The sequence below is a fragment of the Pyrenophora tritici-repentis genome, chromosome 4 (assembly GCF_003171515.1).
Source record: "Pyrenophora tritici-repentis strain M4 chromosome 4, whole genome shotgun sequence".
Lineage (NCBI taxonomy): Eukaryota > Fungi > Ascomycota > Dothideomycetes > Pleosporales > Pleosporaceae > Pyrenophora > Pyrenophora tritici-repentis.
In genome coordinates, this window is record NC_089393.1 from 2,377,128 (window position 1) to 2,390,985 (window position 13,858).

Consider the following 13,858-nt stretch of genomic DNA (forward strand, 5'->3'; position numbering starts at 1 on the left):
CCAAAAGCTTGACTGAAGCTTGAAGCTAGGTACCTGACGATCTGCATGTTCGCGTGCGCCGTACCGGTCTACACTAAACCCTCAAACATTTGCGTACGCAGTGCGGTATCTTGCAATGACACCCAAGGTCGTAAAAGAAACCACAGCAATCACTGCAGTCGAGCCTTACTTCGTGCTTACAGCCGAAAAAACGTATATGAACATGCCTCCCACCGTGGAGTCCCCTGAATCCATTCACTCTCCTCAAACATATCTATTTCTGCTAGCAATACTCGCACAAACTACTCTTCCAAAGCCCCGAAACTCACCCCACGAAGAACATGCGAGCCACTCTACTGTACACGCTCCTCGCATTGTCCGCGACAGCGTTTGCCCGAGATATAAACATTCGATACCATTGTGTTATAAAACATGTTCTGACACGTAAAGCGATGCACCTCTACTGAACCCGGAAGGATTAACGGGATGTGTTTTGGTAATAATGGTCAATCCCAACCTTGCCATCCATCGGTGAGCAACATCATACTTTACGACTTGAAATGACACTTATTGAATGAACTTAGGCACCTTGCCTTGGCACCGTGTTAAAGCCCAGGGATTGCCGACTGAATGCATTTCAGTCGATGTTTGGGCGTAGCAAAATTTCGTCCGCATTCTGTACATGAAGCGATCAAGATCGACCTATCAACGGCAGTGTGGGAAGTCGTGCAGCTATACTCCCATCATCGATATTTAATACATCCTTGTTGTAACAATTGGAAGCTCTTTATTCTCCATAAGAAATATTTGCTTGCTACTTGCCTGACTACCCATTCCGATATTCTTCTCTCGTAAAAAACACGCCATGTATTGCATACAAGGTTTCCAGTATTTATCTAGTCGTAGCCCATGCGGGATTAAGTTTTTTACCCACCGGAGGTGGCGGGAAGCCCTTGCTCCCCCACGCCCCCATCAACATAACTACCCTGCCCTCGCTCTCTCCTAAGAAGACTCAGCTGACGCCTTTTCCCACACCAAAACCCAATAAATCAAAATGAGCAACATACCGCGTAGAGACGCCACACAAAGCATTGACGAGGAAACCCCGCTTCTCGGCCGAAACGGGGGTGCAACCGGCGGAAAACCGGACAAATGGAGCGCCAAACATCTAAGTAACTACATGGGTAGCAATGTGGACAGGGACCGGGCCGACGTCGTCTTGATACTTTGCTATGTCATTACCGGTTTACTGGATAGCTCTGCTGTTTTCATCTGGGGCTCCTTTGTGAGCATGCAGACGGGTGAGTAACGATTCAACAAGCATGCCGTCGCTGAAAATCTTCCGGGTTGCTTACTCAAGATTAGGAAATACGGTGTATCTTGGCCTGGGAATCGTGGCGCCTTACGAGGGCATCCGCTGGATCAAAGCAGCCGTTTCAATTGTGGCGTTTTGCATTGGGTCCTTCTGCTTTGCGCGCTTTCACCGCTACTTTTCTCCTGCTAAGAGATGGGTGCTTATTGCATCGTATTCGTTTCAGGCGCTGCTTGTTGCTGTCGCGGCGACGATTGCGACGTTTGGGAAAGATACCAAGGAGGGCTTGCATTGGCAAATGCTTGTTCCTCTCGCTTCGCTGTCTTTTCAGTCGAGCGGGCAGGCGGTTACGTCGCGTGCGCTAAAGCATCACGGTTTTACTAGCATTGTGCTTACGAGCAATTACTGCGATTTGTTCTCCGATCCGGCTTTGTTCAAGATGTCCAACTTCGAGCGCAATAGGAGGATTGGTGCGCCATTGGCGTTATTGACAGGAGCTTGTATCGGAGGGTTGTATGCGCATAGCAGTGTTGGCCTTGCGGGTGCGTTGTGGACTGCCGTAGTACTCAAGGTGATAGCCGTCTTTGCTTGGTTGTTCTGGCAATCTGAAGCTCTGGAGTCTCTCGAAGAGTAGAGGTGTGTTTGATTGGACTCTGGTATACCCTATTAGATCTTTCGGCTCTTTCACACTAAGCGCATATAGAACGCATACGACAAGAAGTATAGATATCACCTGTAAGACTATAGCCTTTTTAGCGTTCAACAATACACATTAATATCCCATGGCAGCATCTAGCACGTGCTTGGGTCCTTTACTATTGCGCATTTTCCACCTAGCACGAAAGTACAAGCACAATCAGGTAATTGGTGCATCTTAATGATAGCTGCTTTGATATCTTCGAGCATTCAATTAGGAATAGACCTGCAAAACGGAATATTCGAAAACTTTTCGTACCACTTTCAGTCGCGGTCTGATCCTCGAAGCCAACAGAGTGAGTGCGAACGGTTCGTCAACAGAGCTTCGAATAGCATCAATTGGATACCAAGGTTCTCTGGCGGTCGAAGGACAGCACTGGCTGCGGGGATAGCAGCAAAAAGTCCGTACAACGGAACTTTGTCATTGTTTGTAAATGAGTTGCATTTCTCCATGTTGACGCAGACAGTCAAGTCACCAAGCGTGGATTTCATAGTACTAATTGTCCACTCACCAACACTATAGCCAAAAACCCTGGACAGCTTGACAGTCTATTAACGCACCGACAACCCGTAACTAGCAACAAGAACCGAAAATTGACGTATCACTGTACCAGTCGCCTCTGCACTGCTACACTGCATCCTTGACCTTTCACGTCATCGCCCCAGACACACCATATACGCTCGGCTCACCTAACATCCTGGCGCAGAGCAAACGCTCCCTCAGCTACCCACATAAGCCGCTGCCTGACCACACCACTCACACGACTCTGACACGAAACTACGGCCCTCAACCCGCGAAGAGACAAGGAAAGCATGGCGCGCAAACGTTCGTACAACACCATGAGGGCGCTGGAGCAGCCATCTGAGCTCGAGCAAGCGTTTTCCCAAGAGGTTGAGACAAACGAGACAGCACTACCAGCCCCGAGCTTCAGCTTCACTAGCAATTTCGACTCTAGTCTTGATAATTCGGATAACTCTTCTGAATCCTCATCTGAATCAGAGGATGATGGCAGTGGCACGTCAAGTAACGGTTCCATAACCCTGAATCAAGGAAATGGACAGCAAACGGCAACACCTCCTACAACCATCCCAGCCCCACCCGCAACACTCTCCCGTCTTCCACTCCACATCCAAACCCAAATCTGGACGCTCGCCCTCCCCAAACCACGCACCCGCATCCTCGAACTCCACACCTACAACACAATCGACCACTTACCTAGACTCATATACCACCCACCCCTACCGTCCCTCTTCTCCGTCTGCCGCGCCTCACGCTCCCTCAGTATCACCCATGACGGCGGAGAAATCGTAACCTTCACCACCCCATCATCCACGCTACTATTCCATTCTTACGGTGAGACAACGGACACCACGACGACCACCGACTCGACAGACCCTAACACATCACCATCCCCATCCTTCTACCTCAAACCCACCCTCACTATCCTCTTCCTCCCCGCCCGCTTCACAGCTAGCTGCCGAACCCCCGAAACAGCCCGCCTCCGCACCCTAACCACGCTCTTCCATCCAAACCTACTATCACGCCTCTCCCGCCTCCTCATCTCCTTCAGCGGCACCGACAACTTCAGCGCCATCGGCCCCGTGCTGCGGCCGTACGCGCGACTCGAGACGCTGTATCTGTGTATGAATGACTTGCGGGTTGATATGAGGGTGAGGAGGTTGGTGAGGCAGGGGTTTTGGGGCAGAGACCTGTTTGCGGCGAGGATTGCGAGGGTGCTGAGGGAGACGGAGGACGAGGAGACGGATGATGAGAGTGAGGGAGTGGAGGTGGCGAGGGTGAGGGAGGAGGTTAGAGAGAGGAGGAGGGTGGTGGAGGTGGATTTGTTGTTGGGGTTTTAGATGATGGACAGGAGGCAAGGAGGAGGGTAGGAGGATGCTAGTTTTCTGGATTTGTGTAGGGTTTTGTTGATTTTGTTGGTCTACGAGGATTTCTTTGTTGAGGTATGGGTTGCCTAGGGTGGTTTCCAAGGGTTGAGTGATTGTTACTTTTGAGATTGTTCATGGCATGGTGTTGGCTGACACGATGGAATCAAAAATGGATTGGATGGAAATGATAAGTGCAATTAAATCGATCCATGACGTCTATAATGAACTTCCCATTTCCATGCACCAAAATCTCCTGTTCAGCACACACATCTATGAGTTCCTAGACGATAATCTCATCTAGACTAGGCGCCTCACTCGTTTTCCGTTTCGACAGCTCAAAGCTCAATACCATAGAGTCCGTGTAGTGCAGCAAAACACGCCATCTTCTCGGTTGTAGCACTTGTTCCTCTCGATCTTCTGGATCTGGATCACTTGTTTGATCAAACATGCCTATTCTCAATATCAGCACAAGAGAGCTCACCAAAGATACAGTGGTAAAACATTCAAATCCAACTTACCTTGTACAGGTGCAACAGCCACACCAGCCAACCGTGACTCTAGGTACATACCCACTACCATATTCTCGTTCTTCTCTCTGAACGGCAACAAATACTCGAGTTTGAACCCATATCTTGGTTGGGGATTACCCTCATCCTTGGTCCAGTACAAGGTAAACACTCCAACGCGACCGATTGGAGAACCGACAAGAAACACGCCCAACTCTGGTATTTGTGCAAAGTAACAATGGCGATCTTCAGGCACGAGATCGAGTGACCATTCGCCCGGATGTAGTGGCCGACGCATTGTAACGACGCATTCTGGGCGGCTCTGTCCTTGCTTCACCTGAGGGCTTTGGAAGAGGAAAATCTCCTCTTTTGTGATGATGAGGAAGGGGTTGGAAGGCTGTTTGGTCTCTTGGTGTTAGCTTCAGAATATTACGCAGGATGACTTGTAAAACGCAGGGCTTGGCCAATTCCATCAAAAAACAGGGAAAATGTAGCATACCATTTGGATCTCTTTCGCGGTTTCTGCAGATTCCGAATTGGGTTTGATCGAGCAGTACGGTTCACTAAGAGGTTGCCGAACTCTACGTGGAGCAGCATCCGACGACAGAGCTTCCTGGACCGCTGCCAATTGGATGTCCATGTCACTTTCTTCAGTTTCGCTTTCGCTTTCGCTCTCATCGCTGAAATAACAACTGAGTCCACTCAAGTGTTCGCAACTTTCATGAATAGTAAACTGGGTTTTGTGAGCAGTAACATCGAGGAAAACCGACTCCAACGACTTTGGTTCCAACGCCGTCTCTTCTTCCAACGTCAATTCGTAAGCGCATCGTGTGTCTAGCGCGATAGCGCCCCAGTTTCCATGAATGTAGACTTGGGCATCAGGGCAACCGCACGAATTACCGCGGCCAAACACCCACTCCTTGGGTGGCTCTAGTTTGTTTGCCCATAGACAAAAGCCTACTTTGATAAGCGATACCCAGGTGCGATCGCGCAAATTCCACAAGATGGTTTCCCCGTCGATGCTGCAGCTCAGAAGGAAGTTTCCTGATTCGTCGTTGAAAGTTATGGAGGGGATGTTGCCCCTAGCTTGGAGAGTAAAGACATTCTCGGTTTCTCTCGTTGGGTCAGCATCTCGTAGTGCAAGCGCGTATGCAATAACGGTAATGCAGTGTGTGTTGGCGCTGATAGCAATGATACGAGCCTCTCGATGTACTGCTAATCCCCAAGCGCTTGCTCCAACATTACGAAGAAGAAAGCAATGGATATCGTCCTCACTAGCAGGCTCGTCTTTGGTGGTCCGCCGTTCTAAAGCTCGATGGATCTCTTCTGTTCGATAACCAACCACATCGCCGTCGTCGCGGGCTAGTAGAAGGATTTCCTCATTACCAAGGTAGTCCACAAGGATTCGATTGATTGACCGGTGGTTGTCTGCAAATATACCTGGTCCGGTCTGGCCAGTTGATGGGGGGTGGATGACAAGCTCAGGCTCAGATAGACTCTGGTCGGGGAAGCTTGGCTGGTAGACATGTATGACGTCGTTGGACGCGACAAGATAGATATTGTACCGTTGTGAGAGCGCTGTCAAGTCGCAACGCCATTCCCGGATTTGTGGGGCTAAAGCATGGTTGGGAAACTGTCTACAATCAGCAATTTCTTCTGTCGATAGTACTGAACGTATTGAACCATGAAGTATACGAATACAGCAAACATTCAAGAATGAAGGGCCATATTCGAAGGCGACATAACCAAATAATCAGCCAAAAGGGCCCCTCTACACCATTATGAGGTGAAGTAATGTATTCAAAGGGCTGGTCCAATCTGTGAATGGTATGTACGTGTAAGAAACGAATAAGCTTACCCGCTCTTTTCCGCCGTGTACGCCTGTCGGGATACAAACAACATGTTTTTCCATGCTGTAAAATGCATTCTCACTGTTGAAAAATAGGTTGACAAAAGTGAGTGCCGTGATCTACGGAGGTTGACGACTGCTTGTGTGACGTGAGCTAGCGCCAAGTGCCGCTCCTTGGACAGAGCACCACGTGATTGTACTATCACAACAACCAGAGCTGTAATACAGACAAGAGCGACCGCACAATATTTGAACAAATGCGACAGCGGAAAAAGACAGAAATCGAAAGCAGCCTCCGAGATTCCAGCCTTTTCAGGCGGGAAAACCTCGCGACGCCAATTATTTCAAGGCTCTATCTAATCCTAATAATGTCTCCCCGATGGTTATGCATCATATAAACCTCATGAAACCTCTAATAACCGTCGCGTAGATCATTGACTGTACATGACGCCCGCTAGACCAAGTACGCGAATGTCATCTAATGCTTTGCGGTAACCTTGTCGCCAGTGAGCTTCTCGACAGCTTCCTTTGCACTGCATTTCTGTTAGTAACTGTTTTGCAATGAATAATGAGGATGAAAACTTACACATCACCGAGGGCTACCATGCAAACTGTCTGCCAAACACCAAGCCCGATTCTGGGGGCGACACCTCGGTAGAGGCCCTTGACACCGTTGTTGGAGTAGATGTACTTAAAGGCCGAGGCAACATTCAAGTTCTTGGGGCGGTTGGGATCAACCGTTTTGGACTGGAGCTCAACACGGATGACCTCAATGGGCTGGTTCCATGCGCTCAATCCACCACCCAAGGCTGAAGCGGTGATCTTCTCAACCACGGTGAGCTTCTCGCCGTTCTCCTTTTTCATGACCTTCCGGATACCAGTCTCGGCAACACGCGATAGACCGAAACGAGATCCCCAGTTGGTGACCTGGCGCACCGCGACGGCGTTGACACCACGGTTGATACCGCGGAGACCTTCCGTGCGCCAAATCTGCATGAACGTCTCGAGCGTGCCTGGGGGCTTTGCGCCAGTGGCAGCGACCTTGTGTTTTGTAATTTCGACCGTCTTCATGCAGGTGCAGAAACCCATGGTGGCATAGGCTTGAGCAAGACCACCAGTCATGCCACCAGAGATACCGGCAACAAAGTCAGGAGCGCCAAACGACTTGGCGTAGTATTCGGCTTCCGAGGCGACGAAGAGGAGGACGGCTCCCTTGGTGGAGGCTTCGATCCAGGCCCAGGGGATGAGGCCTTGATAGACTGTTCACCACCTTGTCAGCAATTGACTCCCACAACTGGCCATAGCAGTACTGACAGCCAAGAACACCTCCTCGCGACCAGATGCGGCCGATAGCACCTCCGAAGCCTTCAGACCTGTTGGCAGCCATGGTGGTCTTTACGACTTCCAATGGCTATCGTCGGCTGTTAGTTTTGGCTTCCAATGACACTGCAATTGAGTCGCATACCTGTCCCAGAGTTGTCACTCTGTAACACTCTGTTAGCGACCATTCATCCTTCTTGCTTGATAACGTAGCATCTACTTACTCAAACATGTTGAGACCAGCACCAACTGAAGGCTACAGTCAGCGCACATTCACACAACCCCGCGGTCGACGGCAACTTACGCAACAAGTTGCTAAACTTGACTGGCTTCTTCTCGAGCACTGGCGGCCCACTGGGCAAGCCCGTCACAGATGTGGAACTCATTCTCTGGGATTGTCTTGTCGAAGATACGGGGCCTGACCAAGGCAAAAGGGTGCTTCGTCGCAAATGTAAGTAGGATCGAGTGTGTAGAAAAAAAGAGGAAAGGGATGCATGAAAAGACGGTATGGGATTGCGAGGTGGTCTGTGTTGCTCTGGTACACGGGGCAGGGTGGGTTGACCGGCGCGGCGCTATAGTCGGGGTCCCAACATCGTTCCTGAGGCTATCGGCTATGGGCTACTGCTACGGCGACCCTTGGCGGTCCTTCCCATAAGTGCGGGTATCGGGCATGCCAGGCCACCAGCATTTAATTTGTGATGATCGGCTTCGCGACGATCTTTACCATATATCGCGAAATGCTTTGTATTTTTCTTTTCCTTGCCCTGAACAACATGCCTACAGATGCTTTCCGAACTGCGAGTTGATGTCTCGGAATGGGAACCGGGCCAAATGCTCAGCTCAAGGGATCCGTATCGGTTCCCCAATGACCCATGACCCATGAATCATCGAAACTCCGACCGTCCCGATTACTTTTCTTGCCTTTATTACTTTTTTACGCCGCTGCGATTGGGCCGATACTACATGCCTTCAATTACTCCGACGAGCCTTCGCTCACCGTCATTCCCCCGAAAGCTGAGGTTACAGAGGCAAATGGGTCGAGTGTAGATTTTTAGTTCATCAAGATAGAATTACAGCAAGTCGTTCACTAGATGCTAGTGCTATACCGCCGCAACGCATCCATTCCTATCGTTACATTTCAAGTTTTACACAGGACAAGGTATCTTTGAATTCAAGTAAATTCCTCCACATTCTCATCCCCGCGTAACACGCCTCGGTGACATGTTTACAACTTAGCGCCGACCAGCTTGGCGTAAGCCTCGGTGCTGAAAGACTTGGGCCTCTCAATTGGGGCACCGACGGCACGGTCAATGATGAGCTGAGGAAGGACACCGAGCGCACGGGATACACCGAAGAGGACGGTGTAGTAGTTCTGCTCCGTGAGTCCGTAGTACTGGAGGAGGACACCGGAGTGGGCGTCAACGTTGGGGTATGGGTTCTTGGTCTTTCCGTGCTCGGTGAGGACACCGGGGGCAATCTTGTAGACCTGGCTGACGAGCTTGAACATGGGGTCATCGGGCAGGTGCTTCTGGGCAAACTCGCGCTGGGAGACGTAGCGGGGGTCGGTCTTGCGGAGAACAGCGTGGCCGTATCCGGGAACAACCTGGCCATTCTTGAGCGTGGACCAGAGGTAGTCCTTGATGGCCTGGTCGCTGAGGTCGTTGCCAATGGCCTTCTTCATCTTCTGGAGCCAGACGAGCACCTCCTGGTTGGCCAGTCCGTGGAGAGGACCAGCAAGACCGTTGAGACCAGCAGCCAGGGAGAGGTAAGGCGAGCTGAGTGCGGAACCAACCAAGTGGGTGGTGTGGGCGCTGACGTTACCACCCTCGTGGTCGGTGTGGATGGTCAAGTACAGGCGCATCAGCTCAACAAAGTCCTTGTTCTCGGAGAAACCGAGCTGGTTGGCCAAGTTGAATGAGTAGTCCTTGTCCTTCTGAATGGGCGCGACCTTGCCGTCCTTATAGATGTTGCGGTAGATCTTTGCGGCGAGGGTGGGGAGCTTGGCAATGAGGTCCATGGCGTCCTCAAAGGTGTGCTCCCAGTACTGAGACTTGGGCATGCCCTTGGCGTAGGCCTTTGCGAAGTTGGACTCGTGCTCGAGAGCAGTGACGGCGAGAGAGAACTGGGCCATTGGGTGGAGGTCGCTGGGGCAGCGGTCGATGAGCTCCTCGACGAACTTGGGCACATCGGAGCGGGCGGCCCACTCAGCGGAGAGGTCGCGGACTTGCTGCTCGGAGGGAACCTCGCCGGTCAGGAGGAGCCAGAAGAGACCTTCTGGAAGGGGCTCTTGACCACCGGGAGCCTTGGGGAGGAGCTCCTGGCATTCAGGGATCTATCTAGTGTAAGCAGTGCGTCTGATGAGATGATAAAAATGCCACATACAGTCTTGCCACGGAAACGGATACCCTCCTCCGAATCGAGGACGGATCCTTCCCAGACGAGCGACTTGATACCACGGGCACCGCCGTAGACCTGGTCGAGGGTAACCTCGCCGATAACCTTGCTACCGTGCTCCCTAGGGTATGATGTCAGTTCTGCGTTGAGATAGCTGCGGGGGTCATAAGCCGTACTTGCGGAGCTTCTTGATCTTCTCGATCTCGCCGGGAAGCTTGTTAGCAAAAGTCTCCTTCAGCGACTGCAATTGAGGCGGTTAGCAGTTTCCTTGGTCTCAATGGGCCGAGTGCGCATACGGTGGTCTTGCTGGAGTAGCAGCGGAGGCCATTGAAGGCTGTAGTCCGCAGGGGAGCAGCGGCGCGGAGAGCGCCCGACAATCGTAGAGCAGAGGCCATTTTGATGTGGTGTGAGAGAAGAAGTGATCGAACGGGTGGGAGGGATTAAAAGGCTGCGATCGGGGGAGAAAATATCGGTGGAGCCCCCAGCACGGTCGTCATGCCGCAGCCAAACCAAGGAATCCATGGATCCAACCGTAGTACCCGCGCGGGTATGTTCGGAGGTCCCTCATTGCCGATGTTCCTTGCGAGCTGAGTTACAATGATTAGCAAACCATTGCGAGCAGCGAGAATGTAGTCGATTCTTGGTCTGTCGTTCGGAACCGTTCAAGCACTTTGACCTGCATCGGAACCAAAAAGCCCGCTTGCGTTCCGCGTGCAAAATGTCTCTCCCGCTACAGCCGCAACTTGTTGTATACAAACATGCTATCATGGCCATTGAGCAATTGCCTCGGCCTTGCCCTGGGGCCGATGCACGCCTCGTAATTCACGTGGCCAGCGCAGAAAAAATTACTCTGCAAGGCACATCATGGCGCGCATGGACCCCTTGTAGAAGCATAAGCCCTAGCGCTTCCGCCTTAGTATTTAAAGTAGAAGGTAGTTGCGATGGCATGTATGATTCCAGTAGCAGTCATCGTTTGAATACATGTACATGTATGCAGGGTCGAGTGTCTGGCCGTGGCACCTGGGTATCATAAGATACATGTACTGGACAGTGTGGGTAAGTACCCAATAGACGTGTTCGGCGACTACAGTGGCTTTTTTACACTGGCATGTCCAATATCTTATGACACCCGGGTGCTAGCTAGGTAGGAGGTGAATGCTGCACAGAATCAATTGGGTATGCTGTCACGTGACCCACTAGCGCTGTCTGTCCAAACTCGGCAGCGACCAAGCACCCAGCCATCTCTCCGTCACAGGTCTCTCAGGTCTCTCAGGTCTTACTCACCTGCAACCGCGCTCTTGACGTAGATCACACCGCTTTCGCGCAACCCATCTCTATTGCATCTTTGACTCTCTGGCGCGTCGCGACCCTTGCGCTCGTGTGAAACGGTTGCGCATTCCAATCTCACCGCGCGGTCGCAGACTAAATCGCACAAGCTCGCTCCTCAGCTTCAAAACACGTCAGCGCAGCCGCCACTCTGGAGTGTTGCAAGACGCTCAACGCGCTCGACTCCCTCTTTCATCTACACTAGTCGTACTACCTAGATCTGCCCGCTTCGGCTATCGTCTTGCGGGTTCGAGTAAAGTCTGCGTGTTTGCCATCTCGGTTCTCTCACCACACGCTCCACTCTAGTAGCATACTCAACCAGACACTTGTTTCTGTGCGCTTTGAACCTAATCATGGCAGCTATGGATGAGCTAGGCACTCAACTACAGTCGCTACAGGCTCTCAAGCCCCCAGGTGTTACACCGACCAAGATCAAGGCCATCACGCAACTATGCGTCGACAACATTCAGGTATGCCAGCCGCCAGGACCTACACATTATCTGTGCATATGGGACGTAATACTAAGGATATGAACTCACTTGTAGTCCCACTCGATTATCGTTCAGAAGATCGCAAATCAGCTCCAAAACAGCGTCGCCACACATAAGCTAGGAGTATTATACGTTGTAGATGCAGTCGCTCGCCAATGGGTCGAAAAAGCCAAGCAGGCCGGCCAAACCGTGTCCAAAAATGCTGCACAAGGAACATATGCCTCAGGCGTGCAGATGATGAGAGATGTACTACCAGCTATGATGGATAACCTTATCAACGCGGCACCAGACACCCAGAAGGAGAAGATTTCGAAACTTTTAGACATCTGGGAACGTGGCCAAACGTTTTCCCTCGATATGCTCGCTCGCTTCAAGCAGCAGCTAAATGGCGGTCAGCATAGTAGGTCCAGACGCACTAGTTGGCTTTCCTCTAGCTGACGTGTAATGATTTTAGGCGTACAAGCACCTTCAGAGCCACCAAAGAGCAACGGCGCAGTATCGACTTTCAATGGACACACTAACCAACAGCTACCACCTCAAGCACAATCGTCACAAGATCAAGCTGCCCTCTATGCTGCACTTGCTGCTGCTGGTCAGCAAACTGCGCACACTAACGTTTCTCACACAGCACCTTCTGCATTTCCTTTCCAACAGAGCATGGTGCCGCCCCCACCCCCTGGTTTCGTGCCTCCCCCGCCAACTGGAGCGATGCCCCTTGGAGCAATCGGGCAACCCGGGCTACCTGTCCCACCTGCTGGCATGAATGAACTCGCAGGTCAAATTTTGCAAGCCATGAGCTCTGGGTCTATTCAGCCCGACCAGGCTATACAGGTACTCAATGCATTGGCCACAGCTTCGAATGGAGGAATGACTATCCCCCTTCCACAACCGTCAGTTGTTACGCAAACCCCGTTGCAGACTCAGTCCGCCGCCCAAAATGGTGGCCAAGCAGAGCGATATGATCAGAACGACAGTAGAATGCGAGACCGTAGCCGTTCACCTGACTATCAACGTCGACGTTCGCCTGCGCATAGATCTCCTCCAGTTGCAAATCGTCGCGAGAGTCCTACATATGGTGTCTACGACCCTAATGCAGGCCCTGAGGGCAATGCACAACGCTTTGAGCGAGGTGAGCGCGGCCGTGGTCGTGGTAAACAGAGGGGAGGAGGCCGTAATGATCGTAATGAGTATCGACAGCGCACTCCACCTCGACGACAGCCAAGTCCGCCTAGAGCTGCTTATGGACAGTCAAAGTATATTGAGTGGGATGACACTCTACCGCGCGATCACATCCGGGTACTAAGTCGTACATTATTCGTAGGCGGTGCTGGCGGAACAGAAGGTGAGATAAGGAGCATCTTTGCTCGTTTCGGTAGAGTGCAAACGTGCATTGTCAACCAGGATAAGCGCCATGCTTTTGTCAAGATGTTGACCCGACCGGATGCCGTTGCTGCCAAGCAGGGTATGGATTCACTTCAAGATCCCGCTGCGCAGTCCAAAGCGCGTCAGGTAAGAAAGAGGGTGATCTACAAGGCGCAGGACTTGACTAATTATCGTAGACTCGATGGGGTGTCGGCTTTGGTCCTCGTGACTGTAGTGATTATACAACAGGCATCAGTGTGGTTCCTATTTCCCGACTTACAGATGCTGACCGCAAGTGGGCTTTAACTGCTGAACATGGTGGCACTGGCGGTCGAGCACTTGAAGGAGGCATGGTAATCGAAGAGCCGGACATTGAGATTGGCGCTGGTGTCTCCTCCAAAGGTATTTCCGGTTTCATCCTGGTCGTTACAATACTAACATTGCATAGCAATTAGCCGTCGTGTACCCACTGACGCTCCACGCGGTGGGCGTGGAGGCTTTGGTGGACGTGGAGACTTCAGTGCCCGTGGAGATCATGGCGGGCGTGGTAACTTCAACGGACGTGACAACTTCAGCGAGCGTGTAGACCTTGGGCGCAACGACTTCGGCGGCGGACGTGGCGGCGGCGGTGGCTTCGACAACAGCGGCCCAGCCAAGTTCCGCAAACAAGACCATCGTCCCGCCAACGATCCTCGCCACATATCTCCTAGGCCTGAGCAAGGTGTTGCCGTTCCGC

The 13,858-nt window shown here is 51.8% G+C and overlaps 6 protein-coding genes across 6 annotated transcripts; 3 read left to right on the forward strand and 3 right to left on the reverse strand.

Moving 5' to 3' along the window:
• Positions 1-1,033: 1,033 nt before the first annotated feature.
• On the forward strand, positions 1,034-1,925 carry PtrM4_096870 (membrane protein; the record flags this gene model as incomplete). The annotated part of the gene is made up of 2 exons (XM_001933930.2): positions 1,034-1,280; positions 1,345-1,925. The coding sequence occupies 2 exons, from the start codon at positions 1,034-1,036 to the stop codon at positions 1,923-1,925; spliced, it is 828 nt and encodes a 275-aa protein (XP_001933965.1).
• A 902-nt stretch (positions 1,926-2,827) lies between these two features.
• On the forward strand, positions 2,828-4,239 carry PtrM4_096880 (Atrophin-1 multi-domain protein; the record flags this gene model as incomplete). The annotated part of the gene is made up of 2 exons (XM_001933929.2): positions 2,828-3,629; positions 4,181-4,239. 2 exons carry the CDS (start codon positions 2,828-2,830, stop codon positions 4,237-4,239), a joined length of 861 nt encoding a protein of 286 aa, XP_001933964.2.
• Positions 4,240-4,324: 85 nt separating this feature from the next.
• PtrM4_096890 (CRT10 domain containing protein) lies at positions 4,325-6,292 on the reverse strand (the record flags this gene model as incomplete). Its single annotated transcript, XM_066107196.1, has 4 exons — positions 4,325-4,329; positions 4,393-4,786; positions 4,880-6,013; positions 6,239-6,292. The coding sequence occupies 4 exons, from the start codon at positions 6,290-6,292 to the stop codon at positions 4,325-4,327; spliced, it is 1,587 nt and encodes a 528-aa protein (XP_065962864.1).
• Positions 6,293-6,707: 415 nt separating this feature from the next.
• PtrM4_096900 (mitochondrial DNA replication protein YHM2) lies at positions 6,708-7,935 on the reverse strand (the record flags this gene model as incomplete). The annotated part of the gene is made up of 6 exons (XM_001933927.2): positions 6,708-6,762; positions 6,816-7,488; positions 7,544-7,640; positions 7,695-7,713; positions 7,774-7,798; positions 7,854-7,935. 6 exons carry the CDS (start codon positions 7,933-7,935, stop codon positions 6,708-6,710), a joined length of 951 nt encoding a protein of 316 aa, XP_001933962.1.
• Positions 7,936-8,774: 839 nt separating this feature from the next.
• Positions 8,775-10,338, reverse strand: PtrM4_096910 (GltA, Citrate synthase; the record flags this gene model as incomplete). Its single annotated transcript, XM_001933926.2, has 4 exons — positions 8,775-9,881; positions 9,932-10,064; positions 10,120-10,184; positions 10,240-10,338. 4 exons carry the CDS (start codon positions 10,336-10,338, stop codon positions 8,775-8,777), a joined length of 1,404 nt encoding a protein of 467 aa, XP_001933961.1.
• Positions 10,339-11,622: 1,284 nt separating this feature from the next.
• On the forward strand, positions 11,623-13,708 carry PtrM4_096920 (PAT1 multi-domain protein; the record flags this gene model as incomplete). The annotated part of the gene is made up of 5 exons (XM_066107197.1): positions 11,623-11,739; positions 11,815-12,160; positions 12,215-13,269; positions 13,320-13,524; positions 13,578-13,708. 5 exons carry the CDS (start codon positions 11,623-11,625, stop codon positions 13,706-13,708), a joined length of 1,854 nt encoding a protein of 617 aa, XP_065962865.1.
• Between the last annotated feature and the right edge of the window lie 150 nt (positions 13,709-13,858).